The sequence below is a fragment of the Microcebus murinus genome, chromosome 4 (assembly GCF_040939455.1).
Source record: "Microcebus murinus isolate Inina chromosome 4, M.murinus_Inina_mat1.0, whole genome shotgun sequence".
Lineage (NCBI taxonomy): Eukaryota > Metazoa > Chordata > Mammalia > Primates > Cheirogaleidae > Microcebus > Microcebus murinus.
In genome coordinates this window covers 105,550,094-105,570,990 of record NC_134107.1, presented here as the reverse complement: position 1 = coordinate 105,570,990, position 20,897 = coordinate 105,550,094, and the positions used below count along the sequence as shown (strand labels likewise).

Here is a 20,897-nt window from a genome sequence, read left to right as displayed (position 1 = left end):
GCTGCCACACTCTCTGCCACCCTCTGGTGGCTACTTATTCACCATCACTGCATCTAAGGTAGGATGTGGAGGTGCTCCTGGCAATACATCCTACTTCTTCGTGGCTGTTTTCTGATGGCTAGTTTCCCAATTGATGCAAAACTTCCTCCTATTTTGGTATGACCATACTCTGTTCCTCTTATTACATCATCTGTCAACTTCCTGGTCCTTCTTCTTATGCCAAGATCACAGTCCTTCTCTCTATCCTAACACCGGTGACTTCCAAGCCCATGTAGATCATCCTCAAAAACATAGACTCAAAATTTCTTCCTCAACCCTAGCCATAGATAATTCATCCCCTCCTTCAGGACCTCCTTATTGGCATCACCCAGACTCTATCATCACATAAATATTTTTATCTTTAGATACTAAGGCTCTGTAGTAGGCCAGACAATACCCCCCACAAACAAAGATGTTCACATCCGAGTCCCCAGAACCTGTAGATATGTTACTTTACTTGGCAACAGAGACTTTGCAGATATCATTAAGTTAAGGATCTTGAGATGGGAAGACCCTCCTGGATTATCAGGGAGGGCCCAAGGTAATCATGAGCATCCTAAGAAGAGAAAGGAAGTAGGGTCAGAGTGGGAGAAAAGGATGTGACAACAGAAGCAGAGGTGGGGTCATGTGGGGCCATGAGCCGAAGAACACAGGTCGACGCTAGATGCAGGAAAGGGCAAGAAAACAGATTCTCACTTAGGCCTCCAGGAGGAGCATAGCCCTGCTGACCCACTGCAGACTCCTGACTTCCAGACTTATAAGAGGATAAACAGGTGTTGCTGTGAGCCACGAAACTTGTGGCGATTTGGTACATCAGCAGTAGGCAATAAGTAAGGCTCCAATAGGCCAGTCCTTAACCACAAACCTGTTTTCTTCTGGCCCAGTCACTCTCTTCCAGAACACCTGCTCTTCTTCTCACAGTTGATTCTCCTGCTGCTGGCCTCATTTCCTTCCCAGACATCTAGACACCATGGTTTTAAATTTTAACAAGACTCTTCTCAGGATGTGACGGTCCTAACCTCTTCTCCTTTCACTTCATCTACCCTGACACTGCTAACATACAACAGATCATCCTCCTGCTTAATTCTCTCCTATGCTGAGGATACACAATGCCTCTGGAGAGAACAAATCAACAATGTGTACTGGTGCCACGACAAATTCGTGATCTCTAACCTCAGCAAGGTCCCCAGTCCCTCTTTGTTCTCTTACATGACCTTCATTAGCTCTTCTGTTTCTCGCAGTGATAATTCCCCCTCTCCTCACTCACCTGCCACATCACTGACTCTCTCTTTAGTAAGCTCCCTTGTCTTCTCTCTTTGAGGGAAAATTGAGGGGTGGTAAGTGCTGATTCCAGCATGGCCCTCAGTCCTCCTTGCCCCTGCCCATTTCACAAGTACATGCCTCTGCCTAAAAGACCTTCTGTCCCTTCACCCCCTGCTCTCTCTGCCCTACATTTTCCTAAAATACATTTACTTCTTTTTCATTTCCCAACTTGGGGTAAATTTTTATGAGCCACCCAGTTCCCCAGTTGACCACCCCTGCTTTGTGTTCCCATTTTATTGTATTTACTTCTATTGTAATTGTCATAACACATCATATGTTTAATTCCATTTATCTATTTATGTGTTTCTCTTCTTTATATAGACTAAGAATCCCTTGAGGTGAATTATTGTATCTTGTTTGTCTTGTTATCCCCAACACTCTAGCACTATCCTTTAATGTTGTGAGAAATGAATGGTAAGAACAAAGAAGGAAGGACCTAAGGAGGTGGTGAGTGGTGTGGCCAAACAGCCAGCCTCCCTGCCTTCCCCCCCACACACACACACCACTGCACATCAGTCCTGACATTCACCTCCTTTCAGTGATTGATCTGTTTGGAGACCAGCACCTGTCCAGGGCCCTAGGCAGAAACTCACGCCAGTCCAAATGACAAGTGCATTGGCACGTCCATTAAATCCACTTCAGAATCAGGAAGGCACTCTTGGCTACCTCCATGCTCTAGACCATCTGGAGAGGTGGCACAGTGCCCACTGGCAAGGTCATTTCCTTACCGCCCTGAACATCATGCTGCAGAGTGAACTTTCTCACTGAACTGGCACAGGAAGTCTTCAGCATGGTCATTAGTCCTTTCATCATTCATGTTTCTATTTTAGTTCCCAACTAGGTGGCAGAGATGTTTCTCCAGAGAATTACTGTCATCTTCTAAGTGCTCCCAGGGACAATAGAATGGTCTGGGAAGGTAAAGGGGGCAGATTCCATGTCTTATGTTCCTTCTCTGTGGGAAGGCAGGAAGCAGTGAAGTGATGTGAACCATGAAAACATATGCATGCATTCTGGGGTCCCAGGAGTGTGCCCAGTCTGCCTACTGGAATAAAATCATTTGCTTTAGAAGTGATTAAATGATGGTTCCTTTTGCATTCAAAATAAATCTTTGCACCAACAGTAGAAATGGAGATGAGAAAAGAAGCCACAATGCACTTCTTATTGGCACAATTTTTGGTTGCAATTTGCCTGAAGTTTCCTTTAAACATTTAGGGAGTAGTGCTAGATTGATGAGACTCTGCTTACAGCCTAGAGAATGCTGAGATGGGCAAGCACGAGCAGTTTTATGCAAATGATGTGTGTCCTGTGCCAAAATAAATGGAGAGCCGTATTGCAGGCAGAACTCCTAGGAACTAAGGTGGGGAAGGAAGCTAATTTCATACAAAACTGACAAAATGTGTACTTTTACACATGGTCCATGCTACTGGTGTCAGATATTTAATCTTCCTATAGGTATTCTGTCTGTGTAAACAACTGGAGGCAAATTTTCTAAAACCACAAACAATGAAACATAGAGCACATTCCAAAGCAAATATATTAGAGGATATGCCTTCCTTGCCTATGTATTTGGGGGAAAAAGGGGAAGAAGAGATGGAGGAGGAAGAAAAAAAAACCCTTATTCTTGAAGATTTTATATAAAGGCTACTTTCTCTCTGAGGTCCCCTTTAACCACTGCACTGCAACTCACAGTAATCTTTCTTTCCTTTGAATACCTTTAAGGTTTTCATTTTCCTGCATTCCATACTGATTTGCATGATGAGATATTCAGTTGTGTTCAAAGAATTGTACTCCCCAATTAGCAGTGAATTCCTTGAGGGCAGGGACTGGTTCTATTCCTCTACTCTACCTCTCACAGTCATTGAACATTGCTCAATGCTCAAAGTAAAGTATTTGATTGCCTGGGTAATGTCACCAGCAAATAACTACAAATCACAAAGCTGATTTTGAGATACAGTATATGCAATGTAAGGAATAACTTTATCTTTGTGTTATGTTTTATGTCTTGTTATTCTGCAATTACTGAGAACAAGTTAGGTGGGCTGCATTTGGGGGCGGGCTCTGGTGCAAGCAGGTGTACATTAAAATCCATCAGGCCAATGAAACTGTGCCCACATGGGATAAATATAAACTGGATTATTGAGAGTGTGCCCAAGCAGTAAGGGATGTCCCCAGACTTCATTTAATAATTAGAGCTGAGACGCGTTTTAAAGGGTCTGGAAGGCTGAGTCGTCGCAGGTGATTGCCGCAAGGCCGCCCTACGTTCCTTTGGTGGCACTTTGGGGGTTTGTGCCCTCCCTTGGGGAGCACAAGCTCTGCCCGCGCTCAGGTGCACAGAGCCGCCCGGCGGCTTCCCACCAGCAGAGGGCGCCGGGCAAGCGCCGCTCCTCTGGGAGCGCGGTCGCTTTCCCAGCATGCCTCGCTCCCGCCTACGTCGACCCGGAAGTTGTCGCCGGCGGGCGGCCGGCCGGCTGCCCTGATAGATCCCGAGCTGCAGAGCGCAGTCGCCGGGGCAGGTTGGTCCAGCGGTGGCTGCGGGCAGAGGCCGGCGGGGAGGATCCCAGTGAGCCCGCCCCTAGTCGGGGCGCGCGGCTCCGGGCGGCGGGTCACCCAGTCCTGGCCGGCAGCTGCCTGTGGCGTCTGTAAGTGTTTGGGGGACCGGGGGCCCTGCATCGCCCTCTCTGAGGCTGCGAAGCGGCTTTCCCCCGCCCCCGGCGTTATGAAGGCCGCAGAGTTTTCCTCGAAAGCAGCGTCTCTGCTGAAAGGGACTAGTTCCAGGTCTCTGTTGGTGATAGCCAGCGGGAGAGGCAGAGCTGCCGCTGTCTCTTTGGAGTGCCTATAGGACTGCGAGGGCCCGGAGCCCTGGTTCCCTGAATAGCATCCCGATTTCCTCGTATTTGGGACACACAGTCCATGTCCCTTTTCCTAACTCAGAAGTAAAATAGAAAGAGGACTGTCATCTGAGGAAGCCACCTTGCCCGTTCAGCCATGAAGGCAGAGACAGCGTCCCCATTGCAGGACACCCCAGCTGAGTCCAGCTGTAATCTCAGTAATCTGTTGAGTAGTCGGAAGCTGATGGCTGTGGGAGTCTTGCTCGGCTGGCTCCTCATTATCCATCTTCTGGTCAATGTGTGGCTTCTGTGCCTTCTATCTGCATTGCTATTGGTTCTGGGAGGATGGCTGGGCTCCAGCGCCATTGGGGGGGCTTCAGGTCGACTGCACTTAGAACGCTTCATCCCAGTGGCCACCTGCCCTCCGTGTCCTGAGGCAGAAAGGCAGCTGGAACAGGAGATCAACTGCACCATCCAGATGATTATTCGGGATTTTGTGTTATCTTGGTATCATTCAGTGAGCCAGGAGCCAGCTTTCGAGGAAGAGATGGAGGCAGCCATGAAAGGGTTGGTCCAGGAGCTTCGGAGGAGGATGAGCATGGTAGACAGTCATGCTGTTGCCCAGAGTGTTCTGACTCTCTGTGGTTGTCACCTGCAGAGCTACATTCAGGCAAAGGAGGCCACTGCAGGAAAGCAGAGTGGTCCAGTCGAGCCATCCCAGCTCTGGGAAGCTTACTGCCAGGCCACTGGCCCACATCCTGCTGTGCACAGCCCCAGTGCTGAGGTCACATACACACGTGGCATTGTGAATTTGTTGCTGCAAGAGCTAGTGCCAAAGCCCCACTTGGAGACTCGGACTGGACGCCACGTAGTGGTGGAACTCATTACTTGCAATGTAATCTTACCACTGATCAGCAGACTGTCAGATCCTGACTGGATCCATCTTATAGTCGTAGGTATCTTTTCCAAGGCTAGAAATCCAGCACAAGTGGCTAAACCACTCTGTACATCCAGTGCCCTGGAACAGCCCTCAGTGCCCACCTCTCTACCACTGACTGCTGAGGCAGAACATCTGCCAGGAGGGAGAGCCCCTTCTCCAGTAGTAGCCCCAGTGTTCCTAAACTGCAGCGAGACAGAGGGGCCTTCAGGCCGCTCCCCAGAGATTGAAGAAGGCCATGAAGCTGTAGAGGGAGATTTGGGTGGGATGTCTGAAGAAAGAAAAATGGGAAACAACCTCTCTCATTTCCTACAGCCAGATATTCGAGGCCCCTTGTTCTTATGTGAAGACTCAGAGCTGGATTCTCCACTGTCTGAACTGGGCAAAGAAACTATCATGCTCATGACTCCAGGCAACTTCCTCTCTGACAGGATTCAGGATGCCCTGTGTGCCCTAGAGGGTTCCCAGGCTCTGGAGCCTAAGGATGGTGAGGGATCTGAAAGCATCGAAGGAGCAGAAGCTGAGGAGGGGCCAAGGACAGAGACGGAGTCAGGCCTGCTGGTTTCCATGCTGAACGCCTGCCCTGAGATCCAGATTGACTCAGCAGATAAGGAGGTAGAGCAAGGAGATGTCTCCTCTCTTACAGCTGTGCTGGAGGAGCCAGAAAAGACCTGCCCCCTACGACCCTCATGCTTAGAGAAGGATCTCACCAATGACATGAGCTCCCTCGATCCTAGTCTGCCACCAGTTTTGCTTTCCTCCTCTCCGCCTGGTCCTCTTAGTTCAGCTTTCAGCTTTGAGCCCCTGAGCAGTCCGGATGGCCCAGTTGTCATCCAGAACCTTCGTATCACTGGCACCATTACTGCCCGAGAGCACAGTGGCACTGGATTCCACCCATACACGCTCTACACTGTGAAGGTAATGTGATTAAAACTGCAGGCACCCACTCTGGGCTGGGAATGGGTTTGGAAAGCAGAGTCAGTGAAGCTAATGTTCTCAAGGGGAGAGATGTCTCTTATTAGTTTATAGTGTTTAATTCAACAAGCATCTATATGTGAATGGTCTGAAGCTTATTTGTTAGGCAGCGTAGGCTCTTATCCTGTACTTGTACAGGACAATCCTAGAATCTCAGGGTTGTTAGAATACTGAGGGTGATACTTTTCATGGGTTCCCAAACTTGACTGCACCTCACAATCACTTGGATTGCTCTTTAAATACACAGATTCTGACAGACTTTGATAAATTCTGAATGAGAATTTCCAAGGATGGGTCCCTGGATTCTGTATTTTTATTTAATATGGAACTCTTCAGGTAGCATGGAGGCAGCCTGTCCTAAGGCCATTTGCAGGGAACTGCTGCTTTAATCTAACCAGCCCTCTTCATGTCATCTCTGCCAAGTGGTTTTCAAGTCTGTGCTTAAACACCTTCGAGAATGAGGAACTTGCTGCCTTATAAGGCAAGTAACCTACCTTCCTAAAACAAAGTACAAAAGGCACTAGTATTTTTAAAAAGAAAGAAATTAGCAAGGAAGAAGTTTGGAAAGAGAATTCCTGGGCAAGATCCTTCCCATTGGATTTTACTTGCTTTCTTGAATTTATCTCACTCTGAGTACAAAAGCTACCACCAGGCACAAGCCTGGGTGCTGTACTCCTCTCCATGAAACCCCAATCCAAGTAAGAGGGAAGGGGCCTTCCCTGACCAGCTGAACACAACTGCCATATCACCTCACATTTTAGAAAGGAACATTATGACATTTTCAAATAAAACAAAATGGAAATAATTAGAAATGCACACATGCACATACCTACTCCCCTTATAAAATAGGTAAGATTTATAAGTATGGATGTTTGGTCATAAAATAACTCAGGATAGCCCCAAAGGACTGGTATAACTTTGTTAAAATTATACCTGCATTTTTGTTTTAATTCTGGGTATCCCTATGACATGCACCTTTTTCACGTATAAGTGTTGGCTTCTGGTTATTTCACCTTCTATGTATGTCATATTCCAACACTGCTATTAAACAACAGTTTTTCCCCCTCAGCAGAAAAATTAAGTTTATGCATAGAATTTTTAAATTCATAGTCTTTCTTCCATTTTTCTTTTTTTCTTTCTTGTTGCTAAATTTTGACATCTGCTACTACTTACTCCAAGTAAACATTAGAAAGGGGTAAAGTAAAAACTGAGAACAAAGGAATACAGCAAATTGTTTGAGTTTGAGATTGGGTTTAGATTTTTATATGGACATATTATATTTATGATTTTAGTTTGTATGTCAATATTATACATTCTGTTAGTAAAACAGTTTTATGTGATGGAAATGAACGTATTAGTATTGAATATTATCCCTCAAGGAACAGAATATTCCAGGGAAAGCATGGTAATTCCCAGGTGCTTCAGGTCTGAGAGCCTCACCCAGAATTCCGGCTGTCCTTCTCATCTTAGTCTTTCCTTCTCAGTACTGTTCTAAGGAGCTATTTTGCTCATATAAGCTCATATTGAATACCTCACTCTATCTTCCTCTAGAAAATTTTTAAACACCAGCTTAAGTCCCACCAACTAGGAGATAGGTTTTCCCATCATGTGCCCACAGTACAATTCCTCAACCAAACAATAGAAAGGATTACATATGTATTTTGTAATTTCACTGTATCTTAACTACTCTGTCAAAAGTCTTCCCATGTGCTAAGTTGCAGCTTGCATGCCATTCATGGTGTTTGTTGTTTGAGTAATATGCCCACATATCTGCCCTCCAAGTCTGCAGAAGGCAGCAGACTTTGACCCCTTTTAACATCTCCAGTCTTCACATGACTTCTAATAATACATATGATGTGTACTCAGGAAAAAATTTCCTTAGCTTTTAAGAATAACAGGTAAATTAATTTGCCTAAAGCAAAACAAAAACAAATGCCCCTTTAATTTATTCCAGGCCAGCAAATGACTTTTGTTCATCTGCTGTCTGGATTATTTGTTCTTTCGCCAACTAATATGGATAGTCATTGGTTGAGTGTAGTAGCAAAATTGTTTTCCCCTTTTAAGTCTAGTGCTGTAATTTGGGGATAATAGAGGCACTGCTTTTTTTATAGGTGTTATGCCTGTTTTATACTCAGTCTTGGGAATTTGAAAAATAGTTACATAGCTTTTTTGTAAGTAAAGTATCTAGGAGAAGGAGCTTTCAGATGGAAATAGTAGTGGGGAACAATAATACTTCAGATTTCTGAGCTACCTATACGAAGAAGTACAACTCATACTTTAATTCAGTAACCACTGGAGTTTGACTTATTCATTACAACTCAGGTCAGCAATCAGATATAGGAGGTTCTGGAACAGAATAGGAACATCTCCCTTCCTTTATCCCTACTCTACTCTTACTGTGTGTACATTGAACAAGTAGTCATTAAAGCCAGAATAGAAAATTACCAAACCCTGGCTGATTGGGTCAACATATTTGTTCATTCAATAGTACGAGACAGCCCTTGACAGTGAGAACAGCAGCGGCCTGCAGCAGCTGGCCTACCACACTGTGAATCGCCGCTACCGGGAGTTCTTGAATCTGCAGACTCGTCTAGAGGAGAAACCGGATCTACGAAAGTTCATCAAAAGTCAGGAGTTTCCCCAGCCCTGTGCTGTCTCCCTCCTTCTCACATCTTGCCACCCTGATCCAAGAGCTTGGTGGCCTCTTGGTTTGGGGGGAGGGATGGAGGACGCAGCATTGCAGATATCTGCTGCCCAAGTTCGCTTGCAGAATTTCGCGTTTTAGTGCTGGGCAGCACTGATCACATTCTTTCTGAGGTGGTCCTTTGCCACTACATGCTTTTTTCTGGAGCCCCACCTGGTTTAAGTTTTAAAAAGAAGTGTTTACGTTTCCACCCGTGCCTGTATGATAATATGAGGAGTTAAATTAACTTTTCCAGATTCATAGATTGATGGCTCTTAAATATTAATGTATGCCAAAGTTCTTGCCACTTGCTTTCAACAACCAGACAGACCTTTTGTATGCTGTTTGACACCTCTCAGGCACAAAGGAAAATTTAAAATGTTAAAATTTAACTCTAAAAGTAAGCTAGTAACCAATTTAAAAAAATGCTGATGATCACACAAACATTAACAAGTTTGGACATAAATTATGCATTTTATTTCTTAATAACAGTAGTTAGTGTTAAGCTAAAATTGAAAATATATGCAAGGTTCTCTTTTAAGTACTTTACGCGTTAACTCATTTAATCTTCCTAACAGTTTATAAGATAGATACTATCATTATCCCTGTTTTACAGAAAAGAAATGAAGTCACAGAAAGATTACACAACTTGCCTATGGTCATCATTGTAGTAGTGATTAGAGCCAAAATTTAAACTTGGGCCATTGAACTTCAAAGCCCTCACTTGTAACCACTGTAGTGTTGTATGCATCATACCCCTAGGGTATATTTGGAACTCCCGAAGTTAAAAAAAAAATCCAAGGAAATAGATTTAATAATTCTGATTTGCTTATATGTTTATGTGGAATAGCTCTCTGTGAATATAGAATGAATTTTTTTTTTCTTTTTTAAAGATGTGAAGGGTCCTAAAAAGCTCTTTCCAGATCTTCCGTTTGGAAACATGGATAGTGACAGAGTAGAAGCCCGTAAGAGCCTCCTGGAATCATTCTTAAAGGTCGGCATCCTACTGTTTTGGCTTTGCTCTCATTCTGACTCTCAGACAGCCAAGACAAGGTGGAGAGATCTGGGGATTGGAATTTCTCTTTAACATTTTTTTGTGTGTCTTACTTTTGCAGCAACTCTGTGCCATTCCTGAGATCGCTAACAGTGAGGAGGTGCAGGAGTTCCTTGCTCTGAACACAGACGCTCGTATTGCCTTTGTCAAGAAACCGTTTATGGTCTCTAGAATAGACAAGGTACCTTCAGGGCCATGGGGCCCAGCTTTAGTTTCTACCTATAAATTTGAGGTATTCTTCAGAATGGAGGCAGTGCTTGAAAAATAAGAGGTTGTACATGGGGAGGGACAGCACAGAGGGGTCAACAGAATGTGGACTAGAATTTTCAAGACCTATTGCCAGATAGTGGCTGAATCATCAACTTGCTGAATCATGGTGAATAGCTGTTGGGAAATGGTACCCCTGACACTAAGTGTAGGCATGTCTCCGGAGGATATCGTGATACTGTTATCCTAGTGGAGGCATGTGAGGATAAATCTTTATCTTCATAGATGACAAGCCGGGGGTGGGTGTGAGGGATTGCTAACTGGAGGTAAAGGTCATTCCCAGTTTTGGTCACACAGGAAAGAGAGCTCTAAGAGAAAACATTAGGCTAGGCTTAGATTGATGTAGTGATTCTTTGTGGGAAATAAGAGTGTAGAGAGAATTGTACCTTGTTCAAGAGGGTGTCTCAGCACCTGTGGAGATGGTAGAAGGACATTTGTGAAACATATCTGGGGCCTATAAGCAGTGATCACCAACTGACACTAGAGTCTGAGGCAGAAGTCTGAGGTTTATGTTTACCAAAAGATGGCATGTGTTCTACAAGGTCGGGAAATCCTGACCCATAGGCAGAATCCTCCCTCTTTCATCTGGGCTTAGGGAGACACAATAAGATAGAATTTCAATGGTAGATTTTAGAGGACATCCATTGCTAAGTAGGAAAAAACTACTAACTTGAAAGGGATCAGCTAGGTAAAACCTTCACAGTTCCATGGAAATGTGTTTATTCATTGATTCTTTGAGATCTACTTTATTGGATGGCAGTTTTGAGCCAGGCACTGCACTAGTTGCTGGTGATACAGGAGTGGCCAAGACAGATGAGGACCCCCTCCACCCCCTACAAACTACAATTCTGTGACCCTAGAGAGCAAGTCGTATTTTTAAGCTACTTTATACTCACACCGCCCTCTGTGTTCATTCCTGGTTGGCCCTCCCTGGTCTTTGCTATAGTCTTGCTCACCACTGTGGCCCTGTCGTAGCTGTGCCAGCCGTGCTCCTGCTGGGGCAGCACCACGAGAATGAGTTAAAAGGAGGCATGGTGTTGGTCTGAGCCAGCAGTGTTAATTAGCAAGAGACACAAAGGAAAAGCAAATGTTTCATTCGGTTTCTGTGGTATTTTAGGGTTTCATTTGTTTGTATGTTTTCCTTTTAGCAAGTGTCTGTGTGTCATTTTGCCATTTTCAGAAATATAGTTAAATTCTTATTCTTTAAGGAGGATTATTTTGTTTGGTCTTTGTGAGTAGAGAAGTTTATATCAACTCTAGATACCTTAATTTTGACCTGAGTGGTTTTTGTTATTCTTTCTTTACCTCATGAAGACAGATTGTTTGAATTGACTAGAGAAACCAGTTCTTTGCTGTGTGAATTACTCTAAGCATGTTTATATTATATATGCCCTAGACTGTATTTTTTATTATTAGTTGTCGTCTTCACTCTTCCTTTTCTCTTTATATTCCTACCTATATTACTTTTACTTATTCATAGCTTGGGCAAGGTATTATCAATTTTGAAATTGAAATCACTTTTCTATATAAAAAGAAAAAAGTTGAAACGTAAAGGACTTCACCAGCCTGCAGATCTCCTAGGTTTTAATTTATTTCACTGTTTGTTTTGGCTGCTTTTCCCATGCCACTCTTTGTTTTACTCTTTGAGGAAGAAGAATTTTATGGCCATAGAGAAAAGGGAAGATGGTTGTGACTAAGTCATTAGCTGGTATTTGACTTTCCTGATGGATAAGGCTTTGCCAGACAACCTGACTCTACTTATTTTGTTGCATAAAATGCTGCGAGATGACTGCTCGTTTGGGGGTTTCCATCTGTGGCTGTGAATTCCCTTACTGACCCTGCACCTCTCACCCCTGCAGATTGTGGTGAGTGCTATTGTGGATACCTTGAAGACAGCATTTCCTCGCTCTGAACCCCAGAGCCCTACAGAAGAGCTGAGTGAGGCTGAGACTGAAAACAAGCCCCAGACAGAAGGCAAGAAGGCTAGCAAGTAAGAAGCCCTCCAGTCACCCAGGGACCCTTCCTCAATTCTCAGGTTGATCCCCAATCCTCAGCTGAAGCTCACCTTCATTATCAAGCCCTAGAAAAAGAGATGGGTCATATATACCAGTTTTTAGGCAAAGCCAGACCATGGGTTCCTCAGTGCTCCATCCAGAGGAGCCTGAGATGCCACAGAGGAAGCACTGCTGAATGTTTGCTTCTGCCATGGAAACCCAGGGCCCAACTGACCTGGGATTTTTGACTAGAAGGAAAACTCTAGAATATGGTTATTCTCTTTTCTGTTTTCCTGGGAAAGAGAGATATTTCTTTCCTACTGAGGATTAGGCATATAACTGATCTCTGTTTGCCATCATTTCTGGAAATCTTGGCTCAGAATTTGCATATACTAGGAATAAACAGGAAAGGGCTAGAATGGAAACTTGCAGGACCTATTTTAGTAACTGGTTGACTGCTGCTACTCTACCACACTAGGGTCCCAGCTGTTCTCTGGCAGCATTCAAAGCTAACGTGTTGAAGGCATGGGCACCTAACTTACCTTTACTGAAAATCTCATCTGTATCCGGGTCATCATGAAGGAGAGGAGGGGGAGTGTGTGTGTCTATGTGTGTATGCATGCATGTCTGACCCCATCTGTCTTTGTCTCTGTGCCCAGGTTTCAATGGCCCAGCAATAAAAGATTCACAGTACTTCGCCTTTTTAACCTGGGCCCATATTTTGGTGGATGACCCTGATGCCTGTGCCTAAAAGTCTCCTATTCCTTGAAATGTTGAAGTTATCAATGTTTCAATGTTGCGGTTTCTTCTCCGGTTTTATTTGAACATAAGGGGGATAAATGGATGTCCAAAATGGATATACTACCAACAACAAAAGCAATAACTTGGTTTATACCACTTGTGTGTTTAATTTTTTAGTTAGTGCCTAGAGTGTGCTAGTCACTCTTCTAACCTGTGTATAACCATAATACAGATTAGTCCCTGTTTTATTTGGTGCCCTTTCATAAGTGCACTATAGTTATAGCTTAGTGTAAGTTGCACTATTAAGAGCCAGAATATATATTGTTTGGGGGATTTCGGGGCCAAGTCTTTGCTGGCAACTCTGACCACAGTAAGCTCTCAAGAATAAGCATGGGAATAAGCATGCTATTGTTTTAAGGTATTATCAATACTTGCCAGCTTGTATGGGGATCAGGACCATGAATTACATTCTGTTTCTACTTTTTGTTTCTGTACCAGGTCCAGACTGAGATTCTCATCCAGTAAAATTGCTCCAGCAGTAAATGTGACTGAAGCACATGACAAGATTCTCTATTGTCTCCAGGAAGCCAATGTGGTAAGAACCAAAGCCCAGAGAATTTGAAGCATTAAGATCTAGGAAGTTGATTCTCCAGTTATGGGCAGTTGAGATATTCTCTAAATTCAAAAGGATTCTGCTAAAGGACTTAATTAACACCTGGATCTCTAATTATGCTAAAATGATTTTGCCTTGGGTGGTTTGGAATTTCTACCCGTTCTGGGTTGGCAGATTAGCTTCTCAAGGTTAGTAGGTTTGGAACAATAGATGACAACATGAGAAAGAAAGCCAGTTCTGGGAAGAGAACAGATGACCCAAAAATGTGTGCAGAAGTGATCCCAGAATCCCAGGGTAGGGTTGTTTTACTTGCAACTTGGGTAAAAAATCAAACCTCTCCTAAAGTAGTCACAGATTCAGTGGGATTCTGTACCCATGGTACTTTTATAAGGGAGAGACAGGGGAACCTAGAGCACTGCATTTGCTGCCCACCTGTCTACTTTTTTATGTGATGTGCCACTGTCTATTTCTTCAGGAGTCAGAGATCCCATCCACGTCTGGAATGTTATCCTTTGTTGAAAAACAGACAAAGTTACTGGAAGTGCAGCCAGCAGAAGTCCCAGAAAAAGATCCTGAACAAATCCCCAAAGGATATGTGGACAGTTACTTGTCACATGCAGCCATGCCTGCCCAAGATCTCAGAAACAGTGATCTAGGTAAGTGGCCAGCTCTCTGCTCCCATAGCAAAGAGAGCCAGAGTGAAGTTTACTTGGGACTTGGGCTAGTTGGACTTTGTAGCTTTAATTTCTGTTCTGTTCAGCTGAGCTAGTCAAGTTTTGAACTCCAGTGTTGGAGGTGATACGCTAGGGTACAGGGATAAGTAGGACAACATCCCCAGAGCTCAGTCGAGCAGAGGATCAGGGCACAAACACAGGGTGTTCTAATCCAGCAGGATGAGATCCATGCTTATAATATTGATATCTCGTAAAAGTTATTTTTATTATGTTTTGGCATATCAGACTTATGCTGTTCTCTAGAAAATTTCTTCCTTTAGTATCTGTGACACCACTTTCCTGGTTCTCTTTCTGCCTTTCTTGTGGCCCCTTCTCAATCTGCTGTGTTGACTCCCTTATCCACCTTCCAGAGCTTGATTTTTGGCTCTTTGTTATTCCACTCACTCTCTTTGTTGATCCCGCCTGCACTGTTATTTTCAACTCTAACACATGTGCGATGATGCTTAAATACTTGATGTTATCTCCTCTTGAATATACACAGGGTGACTGAAGTATAATGTGTTCAAAATGGAATTAATCTTTTTCCCTATATCTCTTCCTCTTCTTTATTTATTACCATGGCAGATGTTACCACCTAGTTATCCAAGGGTGAGAGGAGAGGAAGAAGAGGTGATCTCTCTCCATATAAGTATTAATACTAGAGGAAGGGCAGGTTTGTTTCCCAGGAAAAGAAGGGCAGATATATTCTATAGAGGAACATTTCAGAGTCCTGGATATTAATTAGTATGTTTGCTGAACTATAAATTTAAAAAGTTTATCAATTTCAAGACAGAGGCCTCTGCTTAGAATATAAGATCACAAAATCTTGTATTCAGAAGGGGAATAAAAGCTGATTTCACCACTGTCTCTCAAGTGCCCATGAATAAATCACCTATGCTCTGTGGACCTCAATTTAAGTATATAAAAAGTGGGGTTGACAGCCCCATCCTTTCACTTGGATCTCACTGGTTACTGAAGCCAGGATGGCAGTGAAAACATCAGAGAACTCTTAAGAGATTGTAAATGAGGTGGAGTGGGTCAAACAATAGCCTTCTAGCCAAAATCAAGCCTGTCAATGTTGAATGTCATGTCATGTCTCTAAAGGGATAGTTTGTGCCTGAGCCCATCTTCTGGCCCCGAGAAATTCTAAATGCTTATGGGATAGAAAATCTCCCCTTTTCTTCTAGAGGACTCGGTGATACCTTGTTTGCTCTTATATTTTACTGCTATGACTAAGTGTTACCACATGGTGGCAGTTGCAGGCAAATGCTAAACCTGAGAAAGTAACAGAACTGAGGAAGATGACAAAGGCTCAGGGTGATGCTGTTTCCCAAAGAACAGGACATCCCATCTTTGAGCAGATGGATAGAAAGATAGAAAACAAAGCAAACAACCTATCAGTCCCATGGCCCTGGAAATGTAAGGGAGAGATAATTAAGAGGGAAGTATGGTTCAGTTCTAGTAGATCTGTCCAAATCTAAAGTCATTTATGTTCTAATGAACCCTTAAAAGAGGATAGCTTGGGCATGCTGGCCCAGAGAACATTTGCGGTCCTAGACTAACCCAGTCATTATTGATGATTAATTATAATACTAATACAGCAAAAGCACCGGATATCTCAGATTCATTCTGGAACATTATATACTCCTGGTGAATTATCCCCAGAAGCAAATCAGAAATGATATAAGACTCCCCAAACAGATTTAGAGAATAGCTGCTTCCCTCCATAAAATGTGTTTGTTCGAGAAACTTCAGCTTAACATGGGGTATAAGCTCATTTGTGGCCCTTCCAGCCTTCACAACAGGAAAGAAATCAGTAATTGTCATGGCATTTTACCAGAGCTTTGACGTTCTTCCTAGAACTGCACGTTATCTTGAAATCAAGCTAAAGCTTCCTGAATCCAAACCCAGCAGCACTATGTAATGGAGATGCTTTCAAAGTAAGGTTTTGCAGGAGAATGGAGCTCAAGTCTGCCCACATCTGCCCACAGCATTTCCATGATGCTTTTGGGGGGTGAGTGGAATACAAGGATGGAAGAGACTAGGCCTTGCCAGTTCTAGTTACTCACTAGTTGTGAGTTCTTCCTTGGAACGGAACATATTCAGCATGCACGAGGAAATATTGACAAAATAGCAGCTAAATAGGGAAAATCATATGCTATATTTTTTTAAACATAGAAATATTTACTAGGTAACAATATCAGGAACACAGGCCGGGTGCGGTGGCTCACGCCTGTAATCCTAGCTCTCTGGGAGGCCGAGGCGGGTGGATTGCTCGAGGTCAGGAGTTCAAACCTAGCCTGAGCAAGAGCGAGACCCCGTCTCTACTATAAATAGAAAGAAATTAATTGGCCAACTAATATATATACAAAAAAAAAAAATTAGCGGGGCATGGTGGCGCATGCCTGTAGTCCCAGCTACTTGGGAGGCTGAGGCAGGAGGATTGCTTGAGCCAGGAGTTTGAGGTTGCTGTGAGCTAGGCTGACGCCATGGCACTCACTCTAGCCTGGGCAACAAAGTGAGACTCTGTCTCAAAAAAAAAAAAAAAAAAGGAACACAAAAGAATTGCAAAGAAATACAGAGGCTATCACTGAAATTTCTAGATATGAAGTGACATCCCTTGATTTGAATGCAGAGGGGTTACAGTAGTACAATGTGAAGGTAGAAAAGACCCAGCTGCCACCCAGTGCATGAACGATAAGTATGGATGGGTCTCTACTTTTGATGTCTTTGCCTCCCTCAGGAACAGAGACAGAGTTAGCCGACACAGCCCTGGATCTGCTCCTCTTGCTACTAATGGAACAGTGGAAATGGCTATGTACTGAAAACGTGCAGAAATTTCTTCGTCTTATCTTTGGGACCCTAGTTCAGAGGTAAGACTGCTGAATTCTTCTTTATATTACAGTCTCAAATTGCACAACAGATGGATGTGATGCTGAATTCTGCACTTAAATGGGTAAGTAGAGTTCAGGGAACCTGTCACTGTAAGAGAAGAAACATTCTGTTACAGAGATATAGAAATGAAGACTGCCCTGAGAGTACCAGAAAGCTTTCATTAATCACCTTGCTGTCTAAAGTTTGAAATAGTCTGGTTCTGCAAGACTTCTAGCATAACATACTAAATTACAGACATGCCTGTGAATCTTAAATTCTCCACCCAGTTATTTTCCCAAGCCCCACACCTTCACTTGACTTTGTATTGTCATTGTGATGAAAAAAAAATGGGAAAGAAAAAGAGAAAACACATCACTGCTGTTGAAATAAAGATTGTTTTCTCTGAGAAGAGCATAGATATTCACAACTGAAGAGGTACTTACTGACACAGGATGGTAAAAATAGAAGGAAGTTTGTATTTGCAAGTTGGCTTTTATAATCCAGGCCTTGTAATCCCAATACCATTTGATCTCCTTAAAGATTTGTACACAGGTGGAGTTTTTAGCTGCTGACTTTCTAACCATGGAACTGATGCTGACTTTGCTAACCTGAAGAAGGGCAGAAGCACTGTCTCTGAGCCAGAGAGACACACGTAGCACTTGGTCTTTGGCCACTTGTTTTGAACTGTCTCTTACGAGACATCTTGGCAGATCCCAAAGTAAGAAGAAGCCAAATACTGACCTCTTCTGTTACCATGTGGCTCCTGCTAAGAGACTGATAAAAAAAGAAACCTATTTTACAAAGAATTATGTATCTCTTCTATAGAAAATGCATTAACAGCAAGCAATTAAATCTCCTTTTTCATACTCAAAGTTACATAGGTTCAAGGAGGCTTAATAAACTTGAATCGTAAAGAGACTAAGTGAAAGAAGAGGAGGCACATCTATATTTGCTGAGTGCTTATTTGTGCCAGCACCTGTCCTCTGTTTACAGATAATTTCTTACAGCGGCCAAGTGAGGTAGGTAGCCCCATTTTACAGAATGAGAAAATAGAGTTTGGCAAACTTAACAAACATGACCTAAGTCAGAGTTGGTGAAATTTTAGCCAAATTTGTATGACTCCAAAGCCATATATAGTAGCCTTAACACTGGTCTCCAAGCAAAACCCACATATAAAATACTAACTGATCTCTGTGCTTTGGGCTTGCCCCCCTTGTCCCTACTCTATACTCAGCTCTGCCACTAGAGTGCTTTTTCTGAAAAGCAAATCTGAACACATATTCTGCACTTAAAATCCGTGAGGATATTGACTAAAGATGTGGTTTTTCCAATATGTGTCTCAACATTCTAGGATTCCCCGGGAGTGCTTTGGAAGCCAGCTTAGAAGCTAAGGGAAAAATTGAATGGGGTGTGATCCAACTAAAGCAGTTCCACTTTGATCAGTTTAATATACTGGGTTAAGCAAGTCTTTGTTTAAAAAAGGACTCCAATGTGTTTTAAATATATATTTGTTTCTTTATACTAAAATTTCACCTCCTTTCTTACTTGGTATGATCTGGCCCAGCCTTATTTCTCATTCTCCTCTATGCAAACCGTCTATCATTGCCTTAAGGTGAATAAGAAATAAGGCTGTGGTCTCGTTCCTCCAGGCCTTTGCTTATCCTCTTGCAGCTACCTGAATGGTCTTTCTCTACTCCCTCTCCTCCTACTCCTCCCTTCTGTCTCTAACTTTCTCTCTTTTTGTCTGCTTGGCTTCCTGCAAAACACTTTTAAATACTGAGCGTAAAATGTCATTTATTCTGTGAAACCTATAGCATCCTCTCCCACTTTCACCTAGAATTAAGGTACCCTTCACTCTCAAAGTTTTGATAATACCTATCACAGTGTATTATATAAAGGATCTGCTATTCCTAAACTAGTAGTCCTCAACTGGGTACACTTTTGTCCCCCAGGAGATATTTAGCAATATCTAGAGATATTTTTGTTGTCACAACTGAGAAGGGTAGACGAGATACCTACTGGCATTTAGTAGATAGAGGCCAGGGTTGCTGCTGAATATCCTATACTGCAAAAAACAGTCCTCTCCCCCAAACAACAATGAATAATCCTGCCCAAAATGTCAATAGTGCTAAGACTGAGAATCCTGTTCTAGAATATCAGTTCTTTAAGGGCCAGAACTAGCTTTGTGTCCCCAGCAACTAACACAGGGCCTGGGACATAGTAGATACAAAATATTTGATAAAGGAATAAACATTTTCCTTTTCAATAACTTAACACTTGAAAATATAGTCTCCTTATGTTTTATTCAATCACATATAGAGGTCACTAATTAGGCCTTCATTTCTCTCCTTCCTCTATTAGGCTTCCCTTTGCTAATCTTTCAAGTGCTATTAAAAAATGGGAAGATCCCACAACTAACTAGCATGAGATCTCTGATGCCCCCTCTTGCTTGTATAGATGACAAATTGGTTTCAAAACACAGGAAATTATTCAGTAGGAGCATAAAAGTATAGATGCATCAGGAAAAATTAAAAAGGAATTGAGATCCATATATAAAAAAGGTAGAAAGAAGTTTTCCTGAAGTTTGAATAACTCAGCATATTAACCATATCTTTATCTGGGCCAGGCCAGATAAAGAAGAGATAACTATATTCTGAGAATTAGAGAAAGATCACTGAGGAATAGTGTTTTATAGTTTTTATGTAGCTAGGTCCATGAAGATCTAAAGCAGGAAAGTTAAATACAAAGGAAGCAAGCCCCAGGTACATAGTATACATGGGAACAACAGGGCTCATTTTGGGGTTCAGAGTGGAGGCTGTGAGACTCACAAGCCAGGTTGTGTTACCTCCGTGGACAATGATTATAAAGTCTCTAGTAATAGGGAAGAGACAAGAATAAAGTGGAGTGTATGAGTTATAAAGAAGTAATTATGTTGTGCTCTCTAGACTAAGCTTATGTCTTGGCTTGACTGGTAGAAATTTGTCCAGGCTGTTTTGTAGCATTCACTTTACCTTAAATACTTATATCTCTCTGTCCAATTGGGTATTTATTTTGGTCTTATTCCTTTATTCACTGAAAAAAATATTAATAAGGGCTGTCAGTAATGAAGAAAACAGGCACAGTCCCTACTTTCACATATTTTACAGTTTAGTTGGGGTGAGAACTGAAACTCAGGGCCTCACCTGGATCACAAAGCTAATAGGCCTTGGAGCCTAAATTCAAACCCAGCTGCCTTAAAGTCCAAGTTCTTATCTAATGCAGTAGATCACTACTATTTTATATTTATTCTTTGAGCTTTGGTTTCCTCATCTGGAAAACAGGAATAATAATGATGTCTATCTCTTTGGGTATATACATGTCCAGTACATGTTAGGTCTTACCATGTGCTCTTCAGAAAAGAAAAGAAGAGTAAAAAAATATTTTCTATTTCTAATGCCTTCAGCTAGCGGTCCCAAATAAGCTCCACTTTTTATGTCTTCAAGACACTCCATCCCATACCAGTATCCTCCTGCCAACTACCACGATCCCTGTTGTGCCCATCTCTGAGCTGTGTGGAGCTGGGCTTCTAATCAATGAAGGCTTTGTGAGGCCTTTCAAGGTGATTTTGTGCCAGTGGGCTCATTTGTTAAAGCAACAACCGAAACATTGCCAGCAACACGAAAATCTGGGCTCCTTCCCAGTCCAGACAAGCACAGGTTAAGTACACAGTGCAGTAGTATTTTTCAGGTATAGTGGTGCTCCTGGTGACATGGGTGGGGGAGAGCTGCTGGAGTCAAGTGGGCCATTCTTCGTGAGAGGAGCTTTGGAGTCAAGCAGAGTCCCTCCACTTCCCACGCCCGTTCCTACACGCCATTGG

At 42.9% G+C, this 20,897-nt stretch overlaps 1 protein-coding gene across 4 annotated transcripts in view; it reads left to right on the top strand.

The window, feature by feature from the left end:
* Positions 1 to 3,796: 3,796 nt before the first annotated feature.
* Positions 3,797 to 20,897, top strand: part of SNX19 (sorting nexin 19) — a 39,221-nt gene continuing 22,120 nt past the window's right edge. For 3 of the 4 annotated variants that reach the window (XM_020286774.2, XM_012770933.2, XM_076002653.1), the window contains exons 1-8: positions 3,797 to 6,045; positions 8,591 to 8,729; positions 9,679 to 9,779; positions 9,901 to 10,020; positions 11,966 to 12,096; positions 13,340 to 13,436; positions 13,930 to 14,110; positions 16,911 to 17,040. In XM_020286774.2, coding sequence (XP_020142363.2) covers positions 4,348 to 6,045; positions 8,591 to 8,729; positions 9,679 to 9,779; positions 9,901 to 10,020; positions 11,966 to 12,096; positions 13,340 to 13,436; positions 13,930 to 14,110; positions 16,911 to 17,040 — 2,597 coding nt within the window. In that variant the 5' untranslated portion in view covers positions 3,797 to 4,347. The remainder of the gene's footprint in view (positions 6,046 to 8,590; positions 8,730 to 9,678; positions 9,780 to 9,900; positions 10,021 to 11,965; positions 12,097 to 13,339; positions 13,437 to 13,929; positions 14,111 to 16,910; positions 17,041 to 20,897) is intronic. The other variant, XM_076002654.1, reaches the window with a different exon arrangement.